Source organism: Vigna angularis, chromosome 1 (assembly GCF_016808095.1).
Source record: "Vigna angularis cultivar LongXiaoDou No.4 chromosome 1, ASM1680809v1, whole genome shotgun sequence".
NCBI lineage: Eukaryota > Viridiplantae > Streptophyta > Magnoliopsida > Fabales > Fabaceae > Vigna > Vigna angularis.
The window spans coordinates 27,865,001-27,890,818 of record NC_068970.1 but is presented as its reverse complement, the minus strand read 5'-3'; the positions used below and the strand labels follow the sequence as shown (position 1 = coordinate 27,890,818).

At 33.5% G+C, this 25,818-nt stretch overlaps 2 protein-coding genes across 4 annotated transcripts; one reads left to right on the top strand and one right to left on the bottom strand.

The window, feature by feature from the left end:
* Positions 1 to 2,412: 2,412 nt before the first annotated feature.
* Positions 2,413 to 6,814, bottom strand: LOC128194132 (uncharacterized). The gene is made up of 6 exons (XM_052868966.1): positions 6,495 to 6,814; positions 5,455 to 5,681; positions 4,541 to 5,147; positions 4,303 to 4,396; positions 3,492 to 3,867; positions 2,413 to 3,050 (listed from the first exon to the last, which is right to left on the bottom strand). Exons 1-6 carry the CDS (start codon positions 6,812 to 6,814, stop codon positions 2,413 to 2,415), a joined length of 2,262 nt encoding a protein of 753 aa, XP_052724926.1.
* An 11,336-nt stretch (positions 6,815 to 18,150) lies between these two features.
* LOC108341058 (E3 ubiquitin-protein ligase MBR2) lies at positions 18,151 to 23,716 on the top strand. 3 transcript variants are annotated; one of them, XM_017578670.2, is made up of 7 exons: positions 18,198 to 18,397; positions 18,906 to 18,973; positions 20,427 to 22,107; positions 22,500 to 22,550; positions 22,997 to 23,095; positions 23,177 to 23,320; positions 23,426 to 23,716. In XM_017578670.2, exons 3-7 carry the CDS (start codon positions 20,446 to 20,448, stop codon positions 23,555 to 23,557), a joined length of 2,088 nt encoding a protein of 695 aa, XP_017434159.1. In that variant the 5' UTR covers positions 18,198 to 18,397; positions 18,906 to 18,973; positions 20,427 to 20,445; the 3' UTR covers positions 23,558 to 23,716. The 3 variants fall into 3 exon arrangements, with proteins under 3 accessions (XP_017434157.1, XP_017434159.1, XP_017434158.1); XM_017578668.2 differs by lacking the exons at positions 18,198 to 18,397; positions 18,906 to 18,973 and adding an exon at positions 18,151 to 18,190; XM_017578669.2 differs by lacking the exon at positions 18,906 to 18,973.
* The last annotated feature ends 2,102 nt before the right edge of the window (positions 23,717 to 25,818 follow it).

Here is a 25,818-nt window from a genome sequence, read left to right as displayed (position 1 = left end):
TTCTCCAAGAAGTTTCTTCTCGCTTAAGCGATAATCATCTAGCTTAAGCGAGAATTCGCATAGTATATATACTGACGATTCAGAAAGAAAGAAGGAAGACAGAGAGCGTAGAGAAAAGAAGACACAGAGCTACCCAAAGAGTTTTTCTTCCACTTTAACTGTAGGATTTTCTTCTTCATCTCTTAGAATGTATAGGCCACCATGAGTGACTGATCTTTTCTCTTGGGATTGAATGTAATCGATTCGAACTCGGATGTAATCTGGTGATATTTATATATAGCATTTATGTTTTATTCAATATTGGTATTTTTGTTTTGCTCTTAGTGCTTTATTCTATTTGATTAATAGTTTCATGAATGTGGGTTTTATTTTTGACTGGAAAGTATTTCTAAAATCTGATCTGAACAAGAATACTTGATATCCTACGATGCTAGGGATAGATCTCAGTTTATCAATTGCTTATAACACTTGAATATAATGCTGGAAAATTTGTTGGATATGTGAGGAATCAATATTCAAGGAACTGATCTTATGAATTTTATACGCGAGGAATCGTTATAAATGACTTTTGTGTGTTGCATCAATATTGGTAATTTCAGTTGCTATATGTTTATATTCATTAAGATTGCAGACGAGTGAGATAGATGAATTCAATCCCAACTTCTCATATTAAACTTTCTTTAACTTATTTACTGTTAATATATTACTTTTACGCAACGTAGTATAAATTATCAAAATCCATTATGAATCAGGTTGAATACCCTTGTATATATACTGTTTGAGATAAATTTATCTATTTAGTTGAAGTTGTTCCTCGTGGGATCGACACTCTTACTTAAAAATCATTATACTACAGTTGACTATTGGTACGCTTGCCAAAAGTTCAACAAGTATTTTTTGTTCAAGCATAAACATAGATATAATCAAGCAATTGTTTTGTCATTTTGTTGTGCAAGAAACTATAAAAAATTTCTTTTGTCATCATCAAAAACTCATGTGAGATATGGGTTCAGTTGTACTTAGCTCTCCCTATCAACAAGTATCATGAATCATTCCTGGTTTACATTAGTCAACCTGAATAGATCGTTTAGCTCATATGAGCTAAACAAACAAGTATTTTAATTCACTCATGAATTTACAATTATCAAAATGTTCTTGAATACAAGTACAAATTCAAATAACTCCCAAAGAGAGGATAGATTCAATACAATGAAATCTGAATACTTGAAAAGACTTTCCCTTTTAAATAAGTGTTAGATCATGTAGAGAGGCAACATAACAACAAGCTTATCTTTATGCACATATCTCTTGGTCTTCTCTTCATGCAATAATCTATATATACCCTTCTTCGACAGAGATTCAGTAGATAGAGAATTGACTTCCACATAGACTTCGTAGCCTGTTTAGATAGGTAGTCAGACTCAAGTCTACGTTGCAAAGTTGCAGTGCTTTGTCAGAGCTTATACAAAAGTAGCTTATACAATTCTGTAGAGCTTGAAGCATTAAGGAAACATTCTCGAAATGTCTTCCTATCTCTTAACGTCTTTATCCTTCTTGTGCAGGAATTTGAATAAAGGTCTTGCACTTTCATGATTTGCACAGATAAAGAGAATAAAACATACAAGTAAAGATGTGTTTTTTGTACATGCATTAAAAGTTTTAAACGTTGGTAAATGTTAAGGCGTATTGGATGTTTAAAACATATTGCCATATGTCAACTGATAGCTCCAGCTTTGGGGCGAATCCATAGATCCGTGAGCTTGACGACAAGAACAACAATGGCAGCGGAAGAACAAAATGAAAACCAGCCGAGACGGTGCAGTAGCAGCGGCTGAATATGTGGAAGAAGAGTTTGGACGAGGTGCTTTGAGGAATGGAACTAGCTCAGACAACCTTCATCAATGGAAGGAAGCTAGAGGAGATTTGGGAGGAAGCACAGGAGTGACTTTTGGTGGGAGAAGACGCTGGAAAATGCATCAGCAAATCTATTCTCTCAATTCATCAAAAGTGTTTTTACAATCTGTGTAAGGAGAATTTATAATGGATTCTCCCAGCTTTGAACGGTAGGGATTAAATGCCCAATACAAGTCCTGAAACACGTGGCAAATGTGTTGAACGTGGAAAGCTTCATTTTGCAAACAACAATTAACACGTGGTAGCAGAGTGGAATGCATGAGCTGGATATTTCCGGATTGATGAGCTCCAAGGTTGGTACGTTGAGTGCCAACCTTTATTTTTCTTTTTATTGTATTTGGGTTATCCTTCCCCTTGTGCTGGTTTGGACCATGCTGGATCTTTTGCTTGTTCTCCTGGTTTCCACTCAAAGCATGTGAAGAGCACTTTACTTTCGGGATGAAGATCTTCAAGATCTTGTTGGAGCTTTTTGGCCATACCCCGTGTGATGGGTCCTTGCTATATGATTGTGCTTGGCGCTCTTGTATCATCTCCTTCTTCTTGAGAAGGATTTGTCCTCAAATCTAAAGGATCTGTATTGTCATTTTCAATCCCTGAAAAAGGCATAAGGTCAGATACATTGAAAGTGGGATGAATTCCATATTCTTGCGGAAGATCAAGTTGATATGCATTATTATTGATCCGTCTAAGAACTTTAAATGGACCATCTCCTCGGGGGTTTAGTTTAGATTTTCTTAGATTTGGAAATCTTTCTTTTCTAAGATGAAGCCAAACTAAATCTCCTTCATTGAAGATCACCTCTCTCCTTCCTTTGTTATGACTCTTTGCATATTTCTCGTTTTGTTGTTGTATTTGTTTTCTGACCCTTTGATGTAAGTCTTTAATAAATTTAGATTTAGATACGCCTTCCTGATGAACATAGTCAAATGATTTAGGAAGGGGTATTAAATTTTTAGGTGTCAAAGGGTTGAATCCATATACAGCCTCAAAAGGAGAAATTTTAGTAGTTCCATGAACTACTCTGTTATAAGCAAACTCGACATGAGGAAGATATTCATCCCAAGATTTGTGGTTTCCTTTTAGAATTACTCTCAATAAAGTTGATAGAGATCTATTGACTACTTCAGTCTGTCCATCTGTTTGTGGATGACAAGTAGTAGAAAAAGAAAGCTTAGTCCCTAATCTAGACTATAAGGTCCTCCAAAAGTGACTAAGAAATTTTGTATCTCTATCAGAAATGATAACACGAGGTAATCCATGAAGTTTTACCACATCTCTAAAGAAGAGCTTAGCAATGTTTCTTGCATCATCTACTTTGTGGCAGGGTATGAAATGAGCCATTTTACTAAAACGATCTACTACCACAAAGATAGAATCAAAACCCCTTGAAGTCTTTGGGAGTTCTAAGACAAAATCCATACTAATTTCTTTCCAAGGAGTTGAAGCAACATGCAAAGGAGTATAAAGTCCATGAGGCATTGCTTTAGATTTTGATTCTAAACAAGTAATGCATTTGAAACAATGTCTTTGGACATCTTTCCTCATGTGAGGCCAAAATTTTTTTTCTTTCAACATGCCAAGAGTCTTTTCTACCCCAAAATGACCCATTAAGCCTCCCTCATGTATTTCTTTGACAAGAAGCTTTCTATGTGATCCTTGAGGTATACATATTTTGCCTTCTTTAAAAAGATATCCCTCTCTCACATAAAAACCTCCTTGAGCCTTGTGTATGCATTCCTCATAAATTTTGGGAAACTCAATGTCTTGAGCATACAATTCAATTATGTTATTAAAACCAAGAATTTGTGCTCCTAATGTGGCCAAAAGATTGTTTCTTCTGGATAAAGCATCAGCCACAATATTAGACTTGCCTTTCTTGTATTTAATAACATAAGAGAATTGCTCAATAAATTCAAGCCACTTAGCATGTCGCTTTTGCAACTTGTGTTGGCTCTTCAAGTACTTGAGTGACTCATGGTCACTGTGAATGATAAACTCTTTAGAAACAAGATAATGTTCCCAAGTTTGAAGAGCCCTCACAAGAGCATAAAGCTCTTTGTCATAGGTGGGATAATTACAAGTGGCCCCATGAAGTTTTTCACTGAAATAAGCAATGAGATGACCTTCTTGTAATAACACAGCACCTATGCCTAGACCAGAAGCATCACATTCTAGCTCAAAAGTTTTAGAAAAGTTGGGTAGAGCTAAAATGGGTGCTTGAGTGAGCTTCTCTTTGAGTAACTCAAAGGCTTTTTGTTGTTTTTCTCCCCAGTGGAATGTAACATCTTTTTTCACCAACTCATTGAGAGGGGAAGCAAGAGTAGAGAAGTTAGGAACAAATCTTCTATAAAAGCTTGCCAACCCATGGAAGCTCCTTACTTGTCCTACATTCTGAGGGGGTGGCCAATCTTGAATGGCCTTTATTTTCTCAGGATCAACATGGACCCCATTTTTATTGACCACAAAACCTAGAAAGATGACACTGTCAACACAAAAGGTGCATTTGTCAATATTTGCAAACAATTGATTGGTTCTGAGAATTGTCAAGACAACTCTCAAATGTTGTTCATGTGCTTGCAAATTTTGACTATACACCAAAATGTCATCAAAATAAACAACTACAAACTTCCCAATGCAATCCCTTAAGACATGATTCATAAGTTGCATGAATGTGCTTGGAGCATTAGTAAGGCCAAAAGGCATTACAAGCCACTCATATAGTCCAAACTTAGTCTTAAAAGCAGTTTTCCACTCATCACCCTCTTTGATTCGAATTTGGTGATAACCGCTCTTAAGATCTATTTTGGAAAATATTTGGGCGCCGTGTAATTCATCTAACATATCATCAAGTCTAGGGATTAGATGTCTGTATTTTATTGTGATGTTGTTGATAGCTCTACAATCACAACACATGCGCCATTTCCCATCTTTCTTGGGCACCAACAAGGCAGGTACAGCACATGGACTTAAGCTTTTTTGAACCCAGCCTTTATCTAACAAGTCTTGGACTTGTGACTCAATCTCTTTAGTTTCTTGGGGGTTAGTCCTATAGGCAGGCCTATTAGGAAGAGTTGCCCCTGGCACAAAATCAATTTGATGTTCTATTCCCCTTAGTGGTGGAAGACCAATAGGTATGTCTTTGGGAAATATATCATCAAATGTTTTCAAAAGGTTTTGAATTGGATGAGAGAGAGTCAAAGTCTGAGACTTGCTATTTGTACAAGTGAGTGTTCCTTGACACAAGAGAAGGTATGAAGGTTGCTCAACATGAAGAATATTTTCCAAAGTTTTTTTATTCAAAAGATTTTCATGTTGGCTAACCTTGTGAGAGGGAACACTTTTCTCCCACCCTTATTTATCATCTCTATGGATTACTTTTGTCTCTCTTTTTTTTTTGACTTTCTTTTTTTTTCTTCTCTTCCTTTTCTTGCTCCCGATTGAGCTTCATTTGTGCTTGATCTTTGGCCACCTGAACAGGTGACAAAGGATGAAGCATAAACTTTTTGTCATTTTTGTGCACAGTTATGGTATTGGTGAGACCATGGTGTGTAGTGTCATTATCAAATTGCCATGGTCTTCCCAATAGTACATGGCAAGCTTCCATATGAACTAGATCACATATAACATCATCTTTAAAGTTTCCTATGGAAATTGCCAGTTTAACTTGATTCTTAACTGTTATATCCTCATCTTCATTTAGCCAATGAAGTTTGTAAGGTTTTGGATGGGGTATTACAGTAAGATTCAACTTTTCAACCAGCCTGGTGCTACAACAGTTGCAGCAAGATCCACTATCAATAATGAAAGAACAATATTTTTCTTGAATTTGACATCTTGTGTGAAAGATGTTCTCTCTTTGTGATAAGTGGTCTAGGTTTGGTTGACTGTTAAGCACTCTTCTCACCATGAGAAGTTGACAATCATCCGCAAACACTTCCTCTTCTTTCTCTTGCTCACTCTCACTCTCAATGGTGGAGGATTCACTTTCACTACTATAAATGTCACTACCTTGTAAAATGATGGTTCTCTTGGTAGGACATTGAGCAGCTATATGACCTCTACCCAGACAATTAAAACACTTGATTTCACTAATGCGGGTGTGTGAAGAGGATTCCTGTCTGGGTTTTTCAACTATTTTGGATAGAGGTTTGAGGGGTTCTTTTTCTTTGACAATCTTATGTTCAAAGGGGGATTGAAATCTTTTCACAGAAGCTTTTCTCAAATTTTGTTGTTCTACCTTTATACACATTTGAACAAGATCATTCAAATCTCTATAAGGTAGAAGTTCAACCCTATCTCTGATATCAAGATTCAACCCACTCAAAAATCTAGCCAAGGTAGTCTCTTCACCCTCTGTTATCCCTGCCCTCATCATGTATAGCTGCATCTTTTGTCTGTATTCTTCAACAGACATAAACTTTTGTTGTAATCTTTGGAGCTTATCCATGAGTTCTCTTTTGTAATAGGAAGGCATGTGCCTCTTCCTAAGGGCATTTGTAAGCTCATTCCAATATTTTATTGGAGGAAGTTGCTATCTTAGTCTCTCTTGGACTGTAGCAGTCCACCAATACATTGCATACCCTTGAAAACTTAGGGTAGCAAGAGAGACTTTTCTTTCTTCTCCCACTTGATGGCAAGCAAAAATTTGTTCAACCTTCATTTCCCAATCTAGGTAAGCCTCAACATTATCTTTTCCATGAAAGTGAGGCAATACCACATTAACTTCCTTAGGAGGAGGAGGATTTTCAAATTCCCTCCTGTGTCTTCTTGATGAAGAGGGTTGATGATAATATTCTCCTACTCTTAAGGTCTCTTGTTCATATTGAGACTCTCCACTATAACTTCTCTCCCTATGTTGGACTTGTTCCTCTCTCAAAAGTTTCAACTCATTTTCAACCATGGCACTATGTAGCTCTCTCTGGACTTTTTCTTGACTGATTTTTCTCTCAATCTCATTGAGTTGATTGACTAGAGTTTGGAATGAAAATTGATCTTTGGATGTCTCACTAATTCTAGGGGATTGTCTTCCAGACATTTTAATGAACTTAAAAGTTTTCTTGAAATAAAGAACAAAAGTTTTCACTTGAGGATAATATTCCAGGTAAGAGACGTGAACCGTATAGGTTGCTTAAATACCAAGTCTTGCCTTGCCAAATATATCCCTAGTTACTTACTAAAATCTTTAAATCAAAATTACTTGTAAATTCACTCAATGTCTTAAAGACAAACAAACTTAAAGAAAACTAGACTCTAGAATCGGACTTTAATGTGATAAGGCTTAGAGTTTAATCCCTTCTAGCCCAAATCACCCTAAATCGTGGAACAATTAAACCAAAAAGAAATGAAAACTAATCCTATGGTGAGAGCTCCTAAGTGAGGCTTGAAACTTTGGATCCAAGACACACTCACTGTCTACCAATTTTAAAATGGAACAAGTAAAACAATGTTTGCAAATGATGGAAGAACACTTGTGAGTTCTGTCCAATCACTTGCGTAATGGCCCTTTACAAAAAAAAACAAAAAGAGAGTTGCTAATACAATTATACTTTGCAAAAAAGGAAAAGAGAAAAGGTTTGACAATGCAACTTTGGCTTCCCTCAAATAAAACTGGGTGATTCTGGAGGCAATCACGCAAGGCTCACAGTTGCTGGTTAGGAGGATTTTACTTGGCAGCACTCAAACTGCTATTACAGTATCAGCAAAGACGTTTCCAGCATATCAAATTCTACAGCACCGTAGTCACCATGCCTTGTTGTTTCCGTCAAATCTCCACTTCCTAGGAGGCTACCAACGATGAAATATCTCTAGCTAGCCCAATCCCATGTAATTATACCTCAAACAGACTATAAATCAGCAAGAGATTAGAGAAGGAAATGAAGCACTGCACAGACTTGTCTCAGGAAAATACTGCACTACAACACCTTTTATCAAACAGGTGGTAGGCCAGAAAAGCAATGATTGAAAATAAAACAAGAAAAGGAGATGCAAACACGGAAGCACAACAAAAAGAACCTAGGAAGAGTTCTAGAGCGTATTAAGAAAGCAAGAAATCAAAACAAGCTGCAATTAAATCAAATTCGGAGACAATTAGAAATTGATCAAACTGTTTGATGAATTGTTTGAATGAACAATCAGTTTGGTGCACCAGATTTCGCAGATTCAACTTGCACTGGCCAATCAACTTTTTAATTTGCAATATTTGTTTATGTTATATTGCCTTTAATATTGAATACACTTGACCAAGATTTTGCTAACAAGTTTAGATTATTGGATTGCACCAAAATAGATTGTACAATTAACGTTGTAGTATGCAGCTTACACCAAAAAGATGAAGACTAAAACTGGTGGTTTAGAGAGTCAAAATTGTGCAGGGTTGTTTCAAGGTAAAATTTATTTGCATAACCAGTTTTAATTCATCAAATCAAACATGTTGATACTGAAATTGGATGCAGAAACTTAGGATAACAGATTTTGACTCATTCAACCCTGTTTATGCAGCAAATTGAATAACTCAACCACCCAGATTTTAGTGCACTGAATTAAACGACCTTTGAACATTGACATATGTCCATACACAGCATTTAAAACTTGCCAAAAGTGCTGGAAATAGTTGCAAAGATGTTCAGCAATGATCTAATACTGAAACAGGATTTCTAAAAAAACAATGGACTAAGCAAAGTAGTGCAGTTCGGCCAACTGCAGATTGGATGCAAAGTGAGTTTTCCAATGATGCTACTAAGCCTTTTGCAGAAGCAATTCAGTGCTTATATGATGTGCATCAAGTACTAGCTCGGTTTGGACATTCAATCACAGATCCAATTCATCAATTTCTTTCAAATAAACACAAAGTTATTCTACTGCTCAAAATTCTGAAACTGGAATTGGTGTCACAAATCATGCACTTGAGCTCCCACTAAGTTTGTCACGGCTCATTTAGTGTGCAGATAATGACAACTTCTTCAGTTTGTTCAGATGTAGCAGAACACATAGTTTTTAAACCAGATTTGAAGACAGAAATGTAAACACACATGACTAAACATTACAGGAAAAGATGCTCAAACAAAAAGGACTCAAACAACACAAATAGACCGATTAAAATAATGAGACACAATTAAAATAAAACTAGCACACCCGAACAAACTCAAACAGAACCTAATACACCAGAGAATGAATATAACAGTGAAACAGATTTCAGAGACAACAAAAGAACAGGATTACAGTGTGAAATTTTAAAGAAACACTTAGCTCACAAGACTAGCTCACTGGTGCACTTCGAACCAGGCTCTGAATACCACATGATAGCTCCAGCTTTGGGGCGAATCCATAGATCCGTGAGCTTGACGACAAGAACAACAATGGTAGCGGAAGAACAAAATGAAAACCAGCCGATACGGTGTAGTAGCAGCGGCTGAATATGTGGAAGAAGAGTTTGGATGAGGTGCTTTGGGGAATGGAACTAGCTCAGACAACCTTCATCAAAGGAAGCTAGAGGAGATTTGGGAGGAAGCACAGGAGTGACTTTCGGTGGGAGAAGACGCTGGAAAATGCATCAACAAATCTATTCTCTCAATTCATCAAAAGTGTTTTTACAATCTATGCAAGGAGAATTTATAATGGATTCTCCCAGCTTTGAACGGTAGGGATTAAATGTCCAATACAAGTCCTGAAACACGTGGCAAATGTGTTGAACGTGGAAAGCTTCATTTTTGCAAACAACAATTAACACGTGGCAGTAGAGTGGAATGCATGAGCTGGATATTTCCGGATTGATGAGCTCCAAGGTTGGTACGTTGAGTGCCAACCTTTATTTTTCTTTTTATTGTATTTGGGTTATCCTTCCCCTTGTGCTGGTTTGGACCATGCTGGATCTTTTGCTTGTTCTCCTGGTTTCCACTCAAAGCATGTGAAGAGCACTTTACCTTCGGGATGAAGATCTTCAAGATCTTGTTGGAGCTTTTTGGCCATACCCCGTGTGTTGGGTCCTTACTGTATGATTGTGCTTGACACTCTTGTATCATCAACTCGTTTGATATAAGCATCGTTTAGGAAGCAATGTGTCTGATATATGATTTGTAGACGATATAAAATTTTAAACACTTACTCAATAAAACTTTTTATAAGTTTCATTACATCATTTAACAAGTTTTTTTCTAAATGATTCTTTTCTTAAAACACTTATTTGTTCAACACTATTGGGATATAAAATTTAAGCTTTAGTGTTTTACAAAGTGTACACTTAAACGTTTCCTTTTGTTAGACGTTGTTTTGTTAAGCATTGTTTGTTAGACGATATATGCTAAAATTTCTTAAAATGTTATAAATGCTTATTTTGTTCAACGTTGATCTTTTTTGATAAATGCTTATTTCATTCAACTTTATTTTTAATAAATGTATCATTTAGCCGCTTATTTCAATAAACAATATTTCGTTAAGTATTGTATGTTAAACTTTAAAACATAAGTTGCTAGAATATCTAGTTCTCTAAATGATCTTATCTTAACAATAATCAGAATTTCAATACAAATAACAATTAGGATAATGATCATGCTCATGATGACTATTGCATTAATATTAGTAGTAATAATAAAAGGATACTATCATATATAGTCAAGGTTAATAAGTCTTGTCCGAAAATTTAATAAATTTACTATTAAGTGTAAAATAAAATATAATTTTGTAAGAAAAAATATATAATAAAGTTTTATATTATTTTTTTTCATTCTTACAAAATAGGTTGAAATTATTTCAATGTTGTCTTTATGTGTAGATTTCACTTGTGATTAAAAATATTACTATTCTTTGTTAGCTTTTTGATAAGGGTGTCGCGGCCCATCAAATTTTATTGCACACGAATTAATGCAGTATATTCTAGGAAGTGACTCCTAGGTCGTCTCTCAAGGACCAAATTGTGTGGTTCAGTCTCAGATTTTAACACGAAGTGGGGGGGGTTGTTTTTGGTTCACGCTGAAAAATAAATTAAAACTAAAATTGGAATTAAAACAAAACAAAATTTAAAACGCCAAAATAAATCTTAAAGACAACGGTAAAAATAAGCGGTAAAAGATGGTAAAAATAGACAATGAAAAATTTAGCAGTGTTTGAAATTAAAATGCTAGAACAATAAACATGCAGAAAACATAACAGTAGTGTAAATAAAATTTACCCAAAGCAACAGTGAAAATGAACAATAAAAACGACGTTGAAAATAAACCGAACGGAAAAATATATTGACTGAACTTAACGGTTCAGAAAATAGTATACAATAAAATAAAACAGATAACAAAAATAAAACACTTAACTGAAAATAGAATTCAACAAAGTTTTAACACTTGAAATAAAATTACTGAACAGTTAAAATAAAATATACAAACTGAAATGACGAAACTGTTTTAATTACTATAACACTGAAGAAAAATTCTACATTGCATTGGAAAAATGAAAATCAAGAGATAGAGCTTCCTGGAAGAGAAGAACCCGAGAGCCTCTTCCAGGCCTCCAGACGTGTCCCTCCTCTCTGCTGCTTGAAGTTCTCTTATAGCCTAAATTTTGGACAAGTGGCTTTCAGCTTTTAGACTTTTACGTTATTCATTTTGTCTCTTTGCATTAATTTCTTCATCAGCAAATTATACCTTGGACGTGGGAAAAGAAGGTGAGGGGCCTCCATTTTACCAACTAACCTTGTCTTCATCTTCAATACCATTCCAGCTCACACGTCAGTGGCCTCCCCTTTACTCGTTGCAGCCGCTGGATGGAAGTGCAGCGTGTTGCTGCCAATGTTACTGGATGTAGCACACCAAGGTTGCTGCCTTGCTGCTGCACCGCTTCTATTCAAAGCCAAAACTGGTCCAGCAATGCTTCTTTTTTTACGTCACAGCAGCTCCCTCAAATGTGCACCTCCCATGCTTGTTAGATGATGATTTGGATGCCTCTTCTTCATGTGTGTGCTGGGCGTGAGCTGCTGTGTTCTTTCTCTGGGGTGTGGACGTGGCTGTGTTGGCCTCCCATGCCTGCACCCTCTTGCTTCCTGAATCAATACCGTGAAGTTCTGGATGAGCTGCTCCGTGAGTTGATCTTGCGTGGAAGCTGGCCGTTAACTCCTCAAGAGAAAGAAGATTCCTTGATGGTGGCTGGACGTGTGCTGGTCTTCAAGCCGTGAGACTTCTCCTTGTCACGCTACAGTATGCTTTTCTCAATGTTGCTGTTACACCTCCATTGCTTGTTGGCTTCTCTTCAAAGCTGAACTGGTTTACCTTTCTACTTCTAAGTTTGCTGGACGGGTGCTTCAAGTTTCTGGCCTGCTGGTTGAAGATTTGGATGTATGGACTGCTTGTGTGGTGACTGCAGTACCGTGGTCCTTGAATCAATTCCTGTGGCATCCTTTTCCATACCCAGAATAATATTACAAGTGGAGCCCATACTTTTGTCTTATGCCTTTCAAATTTGGATGGTGGAACGTGCACATGTTAATTGTATAGCATTTGACTAAACTAGTAACCAAAACCGTGAATAATGGCCCCTCCTCTTTTTTTATTTTTTTCATCCATTCTAAGCCATATGCCTCTTTACAGTATTTCCACAAACATATAATGGTCCCACATTAATTGACAACAATGCTTCAATAATGGAGCAAATTTATAAGTGAAGCACTAAACCCACTTTTGATCTAATTGCCATTTCAGCCGAGAGCCGTCCAAGGCCATGCATACTTCTATTTTTGATTTTCACTCTCAAATAATTTACTAAGTGTTACCATTCAAACAGTGACACCATTCCTTTAATTCCAAATTAAAATCCAAGAGCTTCTAATTAATTGCTTCAAAAAGAAGTTAGTCCCACAAATTATTACCCAATAATTTCCCTAGAATTAATAATGTAAATAATTTAATCATAGATAATTCAAATTAATCAAAATAAGAATTATCGGCCAAATTAAGTACATTTATGAAAAACGGGAAAATATTGGACAATTAAGCATAATTCCCTGATTATTTTTAGTACAATAAGATAAGTGAAGTGAAGAAAATAATGATTCATCACTTTTACTAATGTGTTATATTTATAAATATATACTAAAATAGTTTTAATTTATTGTTAGTAGTAGGGGGTGTGTATAGAGAAATTATAGGGTATAGAACAGATTTTCTAGCCCAATGCTGAAAACGGGGTTGCATTTTTTAAAAGCTAGGGGTGTAGGAGAAAAAGGTAACTATTCGGCCTATTTCAAAAAAACAGAGTGTATAAATGAAAATCAGGGTTGCTTTTAGCTCTTTGTAGTTTCCTTTCATGAATAAACTAATTTTTGGCCTTATTTTTCAACATGGACAATTTAATTTCTTGCTTTAAATTAATCAAACTTTAACTCTAACTGCATAAAAAACATTAAAATATCCAAGACTCTCATAAACAACCAAACAGTTAACAATGTCAGTAAACCAAGGTTCAGGTACATACCTTTTACAGTTGTCAAAGCTAGTAGGACTTCATCAGAAAAGTCATTCTGAATTGGAATGTCATCTTCTTCCTTTTCAATCCTACTAAGATGGTTAGGTACTAAGTTATGTTCCCCACTTTTGTCCTAAATCTCAATCTCAACCTCTTGAAGCAATAACATCTATCTAATCAACCTTGGTTTGAAGTCTAATCATAATTCATTTCAAAATCACATTGTTTATTATTTTTATATAAAAAATTGTTTTTCATTTTTTAAAGAGGTTTTCTAAAACGAAATAAGTTGAAAGCTTGTTGACTAGACTTCTAGGAAAGACATGTGTGTCTCAATGGACAACTTAAGTACCTTATCTTTCCTTAGCCAAACTATTCTCCAACTAGTTTTACAAATTTCCCAAAAAAAAATTATGATAAAAATCCAAAAAACAAATTTCCTAAACTAAAGAAAATTAAGTAAAATAAATGATAGAGAAAAAAATAAAGAAAAAGATAATGTAAATGAAAAAAAATGATAAAACACCTAACCGTGTTTCCTAGCAACGACGCCAAATTTGATAATAATAACAATGCTTATCAATTAGATCTTCCTAAGGAATATGGAGTACATGCTACCTTCAACATATCCTACCTTCGTCCTTTTGCAGATAATAATGAAAAAATGGATCCTTTAGATTTAAGGACAAATCATTCTCAAGAGGGAAGGGATATGAATAGGGTCAACCAATGGACCTTTTACCAGAGGAATGGTCAAAAGAATACAAGAAGAACTGGAAGAAAGGCATCAAATGCTAAAGAGTCAATGCAAATCAAGCTAATTTGGCAAGTAGAGGACCGGTCAGCATAGCCACATGGTGCTTCATAACTTGCCTTATGGACCAGACATGCGCCCATCGCTAATAGAGCTTCTAGAGTAGTACCATTCTTCTTGTCTTGTATATGTGTAAACCCACTTTAAAAACTTGTTTCCACATGGAACATGATTCGTAAGACTTGGCTGATGATCAATTAAGGTTGATACTCGTGTATAGGGCTAAAGCTACTATAAATTCAACACCTCACCCTTTGTATTTTTTACTTTTGATGCTTAGTAAAGATATGTTGTTGAGATCACTACAACTTCTTTCTTGCTTGAGAGTCACCTTACCTGAGTCCTTCTCAGTCTCCTCTAGCCTCCTTCCTTAGGTACGTTGGTTGGCTAGGCTCATTATCACCAAACACTACACCTTCAATTCCACTTTTGCATCAATCACAAACTCATTTTTCCCTGCATTCTTCAACTCGCTTGCTTCATTTCACTAAAATTTGGAGTATAGTTGTTCGAGCACCTTGGGGTTGGCCACAAATACCGCTAAGAATCTAACCTTGTGGACCTTAGGAATAATAAATTCATTGGTGGATTGACATTGTCTATGCAAGAGACACACTCATTAGAAGAATTTGTTGTGTCCAACAATCCATTAGGTAGAGATATCAGGGCATTAGGTTTGAAAATTAAGGATTCTCAGATCTATTAGTGAATCCTATAAAGAAAAATTTCAGACTTGATACAAAATGGATAACAACAACATTGTCCGATATAAACACATTTTTTAAACTGAAATCGGGTTCAAGTAACATACCTGTACATAGTGAATAAAAGTAGACATTCTCCACCAAGCTTCATCTCCTTTAAGTTAATGTCGAGTGAACTTCGATTAAACATCAATTAATAAGATGGTCAGCGAAGTGAAGCAAAGAGGTTATCAGTGATGAATTTCGTGGGAAGAGTGCATAAGGAATTCGTGTGGAGAGTGCAAAAAAGAAATGCTTAGTGTAGAAGGAAATGGTTAGAAAATAATGGAGGGAACATGTAAAAAAAATGAGGGAGGAAAAAAAATAAAACTAAAAAATATATTATAATTTCTTCACGTGATAAATTTCTTAAAAAAATAATTAAAACTTCATTATTATTATTATTATTTTAGACAACCTATCTACCAATTTAAATTATGTTAATTTATTGAAGGTTTTTGTAACCTTCATAAAATAGCTCTCACTAAATATAATTTTTTTAATCTTAAAATACAAATAAAATAACAAGTAGTATACATATTAATATGTAAAATAACAAATATTATTACAAAAATTAAATTTTAATTTAATAAAATAATATTTATTGACATACCTTGTTAACCACGACCCTCATTTAAATGAACCACAATTATGGGTCCATTGACCTTAGGGTCCAATGACCAACTTACCAATGAAGTGATGCTTGTTTTTGGTTAAATCTTGTGACATTAGAAAGTCCTCAACAGACATATAGAGATATCAGTAGGCGGTACGCGACTCGGTTTCTGACCTCATGGTCTTTCTTGAAGTATGTGAAGGTTGTCACCCTAGTCGCAGACTATTTAATATCAGGTGCCTAGTAACTGACATCATATATATCTGACTTGTAAGCCTTAATTAATAGGGTAGAGAGGTTTTAGGCCATATATAATACACTATATTTTAAGGTTGCTAATTGTTAGAAAAGTGAAGCCTTATATCTCAAACCAAGAGGGGGTGATTTGGATTTTGCTTTAAAAATTGTTTTTTTGAAAAGCTTTGCAAAATCTTTGAGTTTTCTTGAAATCAATATCACAAGTATATGAAACAACAATAAAGGAGAAAGGATAGAAAGATCAACATAGCAATATATATTGGTTTGGTCAAGCCTACATCCAGTCTTCCTTCAACAACCTTAGTTGAAGGAATTCTACTATAATGATAGAGTATACAAGCAAGAATACAGAGATATCCTCTTTCAATGCACTCTCTTTTCCCACTCAATATCACTTACAGTACAAAATGTGAACACCTCACAATCTTACAAACCTAGAAACCAATCCCAACTTTTTGAACACCTTGATAGCAATCCCAATTGTCAATGTAGAACATTACGATTCTCCTCTTGGCCAACAAGAACAGGAACACAATCCTCTTGATTGCAATGTAGACATTGGTCTTCAAAGATTACACCAAAAGTACATATATGATAAGGAATGTTTCAGCTCAACTTTCTTACAAGAATTTTTATGAATAACCTAAATGTATGATCTTGATTCTCCAAGACTTTCTTAGACGCTCTTGCAATCAATACTCAGCAAACAAGTTAGTTATGAAAGTGAATGTTCATAGAATTGTATTGAAACAACACACAAGACACTTATTTATAGGATTTTCACATCCTTACACAATTTAATTGATTAATCAAATAATGTAATCGATTAAGTTTTTCCTTTTACTTTAACAGTTTTACTTATGTTTCAGATTTAACATATTAAACAGTGCATACAATCGATTAAATAAATCATATAAGCCAACAACCAATTAATATGACTGTTATATGCAGTTATGACTTTGAATGAAAATGATTTTCACAAGATAAACAATTTAACCTATTATGAAACTTATGTAATCGGTTAAGTTCAACACTTAAGCAAATTTCAAATCATTTTTCATTCCAAACACATTAATGCACTCAACAAACACATGTTGGCATAGAAACGTGTTTAAATCGATTATACAACGAATGTGATCAATTATTACACAACTATTTTGCCCTATTAAACATGTACTGAAATATGAAGAAATTTAATCGATTATATACAATGTCCAATCGATTATTTCTTTCATATATTAATTATTAATCACATTTGTATTTTTTTCTCAATGATAATTCAATCTAATTTCAAATAAAAGAAATAATAAAGCATGTCAAAATTCAAAACCATCTCTTCAACATAAAATTAACTAATTATAAATAATTAGCTTTAAATTAAAAATTATATAATCAAATTTCATAATAAAGTTTCCTTTTGTAATATAGTTATCAATATATTTATAACTTTTACACATTTTTTTAATAAATTCTAATTAATAATAATGTTATTACTAATTTTCTAAATTATATATATTATTAAAACTGTTATTAACATTCTAAATTATTACCTTAAAATTTAAATTTAATATTTATATAAAAATATTTAACTTTATAATATTAATATTGTTCAAGTGTTCTTCAAGTATTATTATTCATTAATTTGATATTTTATGTTGAAATTAACTATCAATGTTATTTTTTTATAAACAAAAACTTTTTATATATTTTTAATATTCTAAAAAATATTAGTCGAGTAAGTGAATTTGATTTTAAAAATATTTATTTAGAAATTAATGTTTTAAATTATTAAACATTTTAAGTATGTTTGAGAAAAAGATAAGGAAAAAAAAACTGATTTGGTACGTAAACAGTACTTTTTTATTTGAGTAACTAGTAAGGAAGGTTTGATAATTTTTATTTTTAGGGCATATTATTGAAGAAAAAATCACCAGATTTATACTATAGAGGATTCACTATTTCTTAATTTTTTTATTATCTTTTAATTAAAAAATTTTCTTAACAAAAAAAAATGTATTTATTTAATTATTTGAAAAAAAATATTTAAATGTATTTTTCTTTTAATAGTAACAGTTATATAATTTTTAAAATTAAAATTATAAATATTTTAAATTAGATTATTTTTTATATTTAATTAGTTATTCATAAAAGTAAAAAAGTTAAAAAATTATATATATATTTTAATATAACAAATACAAATGTGTGAACAGAAATACTTATGTAATAAACTTTTCCGTAAAGGATAAAGAGATTAGTTTTTATGAGCAACATAATTGATTTCCATGCAGTACAACATATGACCAACCCAAAAGGCTTTATTAAATATAAAACAACATTGTTCCTTCCTATTTTCTCTCGCTTCCGAAAATCTTGAATGAGAGTTTATAGATTACTGTGCGCTAGGTACTCTGTCCCTTTAATCCCTTTCTCTCTCTTCTTTTTCTTCTTTCTCTCTTCCCTTGTCGTCTTCTCATTGCTTCCTTCTGCTCCTGAAAGCCACCAATAATTTAATTAAACAAAAACAAACACTGTAATTCAAACAGTTGAATCATCATCATCATCATCATCCTCAATTAAACCTACCCATTTGAATCTGGAGATCTCCTTCTGGTAATAAATTCTCCATTTCCAAATTCTTATTCATTCTTTTTATCTCAACCTCACCTTCCTCGTTAATGCTCTGACTATGCTTGTGAAAATCCCTTTTTGTTTTTTTCGGCTTTTAAAGTTATCTGAATTGCGGATTTTGTTTTCATTCCCAAGTTCTCACACCTCTTTCATGGTTCGGGGATATAGGATTGCGTTAAATCATTGTTTTTTCCCTAAGTTTTTCTTCCTTTTTTTTCTATTTTTTTTTTTTAATTTTCACGCATACCCTTTTGAGCTTTTGAATCAGTTGGAAGGCATGTTTGCTCTTCTTTATAAGTTTGATTCAAATTTCTTTTCTTTAAGTTTGGATTCGGTTTATTTTAATTCCCCAACTTGATTTTGCTGCCTAGGATTGTAGGATTAGGTATTGTGAAGTTTCACTCATTTGATGATATGGCTGGTTTTATCTTCGTTCAGTTTAGCCTGATTAATCTCAAGCTATACTAATGTCCTAGTTTTGGTGCCTTAGGATGCAGACATTTTGTTGCACTTACCATCCTTGGTGTAGGGGAGAAATGAGGGAAAAGAAAATACTTTGTACGTTTTAATACTTTCTGAGGTGTTGATAAAACTCATTCCTTGGCCTTCTTCTAACAACTTTAGCTTTTGCAATGGTTTGCTCTTGTCATTTACAAGTTATGATTTTGGAGCAATTGATTTTTAGGGAAATAGTGCAATACCGATAAGTTTTCCCATTCATCCCTCTTAATAGGTACTTTAATTGAGCATACTATGGATTATCTGTTGTCAAAACTATGGAATTTTGTCACTTGTCTCACAATGTGCCCAATTCTAATATAAATGGTATTTTATTGCAAGTTGACATGCTTATTCTTGGCACAAAATATTAAGCTACAAAGACGATTTTAGGATCCACAGAATCAATGATCCATGCCATGACTTTTGAGCATCTTTTACTCCCATATAGCCCGTTCATCCTTATGTTTGTCTCTTTATCAGGAGCAGAAGCATTGCCATCAATGTGATTCCAAAAATATTTTCCTTTGACAAATATCTATAAATGGAATCTTCAAGTTATAGTTCTTTCCATTAAGGGGAACCATTGAAACATCAAATTTATTCTGAAGACATGACAAAGAACCAAAACTGGATTAGGAAAAACTGTAGAAAAAAACCAAGATGGTAAGAATTGTGAAATTTGAAACAAGGTGAAGAAAGAAGTAAGAAAAACTCTAATGGTGTTAGGATTGTAAGTCAGCTTGATACCATGTAAAACTCATAAAATTGCGTTATCTTGCTTGAGAATTCTCATATAAATCGCATTCTATTATAAGCTTACATCCCGATTCTCAGCTCAAAATATTGGGTAACTCGAGCACAAACATTTATCCCAAGTAAGAAGAGAATAACAATTAATTTAATGTCCAGAAATTTTTTTTATTTATTCAATTTAAGGAGAGAATAAAAACTACAAAATATACAGCTAATTCAAAGTCCATATATTTTCCACTAATTCCATTGACAAGAACATGCCTTAATTCTTCTATTCATCTTTACCCAGTCATCAGCCAGTGGGGGGTCTAAAAAAAATATCCACTTATCTGCGTAATATTATAGTTATTGCTTTTCTTAGTGATAATGTACATGTATTTATTTTACTTTTTATTTCTCTTCCATCTAAATCTCCTGTTAAGGTGCATGTGCACCAGCAGCACATTTAACAATACTCTTTTTTGTCAAAAAAAAAAAACCTTCATTTTTGAGATATCTGGGCTAGTTCTACCTGATTTATGTGTTACTAGAGTAGTTTTAGGCTTTTCATTGAACAATTTTGCTATCTGTTGTTTGTATATCTTACCTCATTTATTTTATTGCATTGATTAAATAGTTAAATTCCGACTGTATATGTGACAAAGCATGCCCTTTAATTTCATGACAACATCTGCAGGCTATATACATGACTCTGGCACTCCTTACTTATAGCTTGAGATTTGAGGATCTAATATATGTTTTCTGTTGATTAATTTAGGTGGGATAACTTGATTCTGATGCAAGGTCAAAGGAGAACTGTTGGATCGTTCCCAACAATTATTAGTATGATGCAAGGGCCCAGTTCTCGTGGCACTGATACAAATCATCAGTCTTCCTTGAATCATGTGCAAAATGCTGTAGATTCCCGATTTTCAGATTATAGGGGATCTTTTGGTGAGACTGCATATTTATGTAGTACTAGTCATGATGTTCAAAGCTTCAGTTGTTGGAATTTAGGGGAATCTAGTTCTAGACTGAATCTGACCAACCAAAGCAATGCGGAAGGTCTAAAATCAGAACATGGTTCGTCATCTTCATATAATGCTACTAGTGAGGATGATCTCGAGTATGAGGAAAGACAATTTGAACCAAATAGAGTAATTTTTCCTGTTAGCTCAAGTAATAACCTACATGGCAATCAATCTAGAGTTTATCCTTCCCTTTGGCAAGGCTCTAGTTCTAATCGTATTACCCAATATATTAGTCCAGATATGGGGCATATTGCCCATGCTTCTGACCGTGGGAAGGGAAAAGAAGCTAGTAGTAGTGTTGATGACTATAATACTAGTGGAATAGATAGAGAAAAGACATTATTTGGCAGTGCATCATGCAATTACATAGGACCTTCATCTGAAAACTCTGGATCCATGGCTTGGGTTGAAGGTGATAGTTCTAGGCAACTGTGCTCAGGAGGAAGCTCAAGCACGCTTGCACAATCTGAAAATGATTATTGGCCTATTGGTCCTGCTGATCCTAATGCTTCTAGCAACTTAAGTGATGTTACAACTTTGGAGGATATTCCTGTTACCAGTCCTCCATTACTGCAGAATGTAAGAAATGAAGTGAGACAAAAAGTTTCCAATGCATTTCCTTTGATAAGTATTGCAGAAAATCTAGAAAGGCCTGTAAGAAACTTCAATAGAAGAATGAGCCAACTACAGGATCAGGAATCTATACATGTCAATTTACCATCAATAGGGTGTTTTAGGCATCATAATCATTCTTCGCTGAATCAAATACCCAGCTCTCAGTCACTTAATGATTCATTGGAATTGAGGTTAATAGCTGAAGTAACAACTGCTAATTCTGGTACTTCTTTAAACCAATCACCTGCCCAACGCATCCATTCTTTTCCTTTGAGTAGAATCGCCAATCCTAGGGAGGGTAGATCTTCATTTTCTTATAACTCTGGAGATAGAGTTATTCGAGAAGATTTTAATTTGAGAGTGTTTCCCAGAGTTAGTACTGAGCACCTTATGAATGCACCTGCATCTTTACAATATGAACCTACACATTGGCATACACCTTCTGGTAATGTGAACTTTTCTGAAGGTGTACCTCCTCGATCCTGGATTGGATCTAGTCCAAATGCCCACTCTTCACATAACTCTGGCTGGAATTTTAATCATGAAGTCCCAATTGAAAATGTGCACAGTGTGTCAGAGTTCAATCTTTGGCCCCCTTTTCCATCAATTTGCTCTGCATCTGGTGTTCATAATGGTCATTCTACTCCATCTTCCTCTGGTCCTCCCTCGTTTACCCAGGGTTCTGGCAACAATCAATCCTATCTAAGAACAACATTGTTAACGGAAAGAAGTGGTGCTGATGTTCTCTCTAGTCCCCATTCATTGCAAGCACTAACCTTCGGCAATGAGGGGAGACGACAACTACTATCCGAGGTATAATTTTTGTTTCTTTCCCTCTCTACAAATTATTTGTGCCGTTATTTGAAGGATACAACATGAATCTGTGATGGTTTTACAAAACAAGATATGTTATATAGCCAAGTTTAAATTTTTAAACAAGAAATATGGATGAGTGAATAAATAGAACAATTTTTTCAGATTGATATTATTCTTTGATAATTTTTAGTGTCTTGATGTTTGTGCAATTTCATGTGGTATCTCATTTTTTCATAATCTTTTTTTCAATTTACTTTTTACAAAATAGCTTATTTGTAGCAGCCCACTAACAAGCATCTTTAGGAAGTGAAATTTGATAAAGAAATTAGCTAAATTCGGTGACATCATTGTCGTATCTGTTCGAATTATCTATTTGTTCTTTGTGCCAGATTCGCGAGGTCTTGATGGCAATGCGAAGGGGTGAGAACTTACGAGCTGAGGTTTGAATCTCACTGTACAGATATATCTCGTGACACTTTATGACATTTGTTTGATGTATTGTGAAATTAATATTTGATTATTTATGATAATTGTATCACACTTGATAAACTTTAAGTGTGCTTATGACCGTTTCATCTTAGCGAGAAATCTATTCAAGTATAAAATATTGGTACTAGAGTTGGGTTAATAGAAGTATCTGAGCAATTATCACAACTAGGAAGTTGATGCTACTTCTTCTGCAATGTTTATTATATCATGTGTTTCACATTGCCCCTAACAAGAAATGAACTGAACTTTGTATTTCAATAGCTCAAAAGAATTATTTGGATTCGAAGTAAGCAGAAACGGTTAGCTTGTGTAGGCCATGTTGTAGTTGACCTTGCAAACGCTAAACTATTGAGAAGTACTCTCTTAACATTTTCCTTTGCCACTTGTGAAATATCAGGATTATACGTTATTTGACACTTTCCTATATCATGGCATGGCTGAAATACACGACAGACATAGAGAAATGCGCCTTGATGTTGACAACATGTCTTATGAGGTAAAAAGGGATATATGGTCATGGTATCCTCATCCACCAGTTGCTTTCTGCTGTTTCTTCTAACTTCAGTTGGTGTTGTAGGAATTGTTGGCATTGGAGGAACGTATAGGAGATGTTAGCACTGGATTGAGTGAGGATGTCATTGTTAAGTTGATGAAGCAACGACTTTACACACCACTCATGACACAGTCTTCTAAAGTTTTGGAACCTTGTTGCATTTGTCAGGTATGATTGATGTTTGTCTCGGTATGAGAACATGAAAACCATTACAATGGTGTGTTTAACTTCTGAGATAGATACTCACTGCATTTTTTCTTATTCTGATGGCAGGAGGAATTTGGTGATGGAGAGAATGTTGGATCACTGGATTGTGGGCATGAGTTTCACAGTGCCTGCATCAAGCAGTGGCTAATGCAGAAGAACATCTGCCCCATTTGCAAAGTAACAGCCTTAGCTACTTGATAGGGAGTAACCTTTATCCTGTGTCAGTATTTATAACTTGTTTTACTTTATGAAGTTCTTTTTGTCATGATCCGGGCACATGTCTTCTTAATTCTACTTCGAGTCCTTGCTTAATTTCATTAGTGAAGACTCTACAATCTTAGTCTATTTATGGATTTAAATATGTTTCAAGTCTGTAAACTTAGACGTGAAATTGGATATCATTTTTTATTTCAAACTTTAATGCATTTTTGTTTCTAAAATTAAAAAATAACTAATATAATTTTTTAGCTTATTAAAATTAACATGTTAAATAATGTTTCAAAAACTAACATTTAAATTATTAAATAATTTAATACGATCTTGTTCAACATATTTAAACGTTGTTTATATTATCTAATAGTATCAATCTTCTTTTATTATCTATTTTTTTTTTCAATTTGAATATCCACCAATCCAATTAATAAAAATAAAGATGGATCCATATGGGAAAAAAAGTTATATACAACACAGATATTATTTTTTATACTGATGTTTTTTTAATTAACGTCTTAAAAATTAACTTTTTATTACCAAATTTTAATATAAACTTGTATATAAAGATATTAAAATTAATATTATTCTATTATTTATCATAACCTTGTTTCTAAAATATTTTAAAACACAAATGAAAACTAAAGTATCATGAAAGAAAAATGCTTTTAATATTTGAAGGAACAGGCTTGGAAAAAAAAGGAGATTGGCAATGCTTTAATAAAAATATAAGCAAATATTTATACATTTGCAATTATGGTTTTATTAAAAAATATATTTATATTCTTATTAGCAATTCAATTTAAAATTATTATTTTATGCTTTAATTATCTTTCAATTTAAATTTTAAAATATATTATATGATATTTTTTATCATGTAAGAATATATTATTTATAATGTATGAACATAACAAAAACTTTCTATACATAATTATTAAATTATTAAATATAATAAAGATATATTTATTAAATATAATAGTTATATAAAAATACCAGTACATCCATTTATTTATATAACTAACATATTAATAAAATTAGCATAGAAGTACTAGACGTAATTTCAGAAAAAATGAATTACGGCTGTACATTTGGAATCACAGACCTATTTTCATACTAACTATAGTACATGAAAAATAACTAAGAAAAGAAATTCAGTTAAAGTAGTGATTAATGGAGTTCGATGAAAAACTTAATGATCATCAAATCAATAATATTAAGATTATAAAACAATAATAGATTAATATAATACGAAATTAAGATGAGCGTAAATTTTCTCTACGGTTCTCATTATATTTGTTTCTAAGCCAACTTATGCTCCACTCATGTTTTGTTTGCAGATTTGAAGCTTCTGCTTCTGCTTCTAGAAAAGTCGGTTTTGCCACTTTTCAAGCACAATTTGTATATCAGTGATTCAGTGAAACCGTAGTTTGTGTATTCCAAACGTGATTTGTTTTGTCTAATTTCAAACTATAACGTTTGTATTGTGGCTTCCAGTCGGTGCTGCCTTTTATGGGAATGATGACGCCACCGCGTTTCCTCAAAAGTGATTACCTTTCTTTCTGTACCTTTTCAGATTAAAATAAATGTTCTATTTCATTATTTAAATTTCAATTCAATATTATTTTTCATCTAAAATAATTTTAAACCAAGCAACGGAAGGTAGAATATAATCTTTTGGTATTTAACATTGAGAACTATATCTTCACATTTTAATTTAATTCTCTTCGTTTAGTAGTTCTAACGGGTGGATACCTGTTAAAGATATTCTCACGCTCAAGTTAATTTTTAGTTATTGATCAGTTATTACAGCTAAATCTTAAATATTTAATAAATACAATTATTTATCTTTTTATCTTATTTTTATATTTATAGGTTTTAAAATGAGCTTTTGATTAAGCTTGACTCAACTGCAGTCCAATATCATCTAAGTATGTTTTTATCTTGTTAATCAAATTGTAAAATCTTTTATGTGAAAAATACCGAACAGTTATCAAGTCGGTTGGTGACCGTTCGATTTACATTGTTTTGAGATTTCTGGAGTTGACTTTCTATGCAGTTAACCAACCGGGTGGTGTAAACCGTCGGTCTATATAGTACATAAACATTAAACATACATAATCAAGGTTACACTAAGTAATCTAATTTGTAAGATTATGAAGTTCATCTCTTAATTTGATCAATAATGAATGACTAATTATTTGTTCTCCTACTAAAGGAAATGCGCTAATTATCGAAGGATTATTACCGAA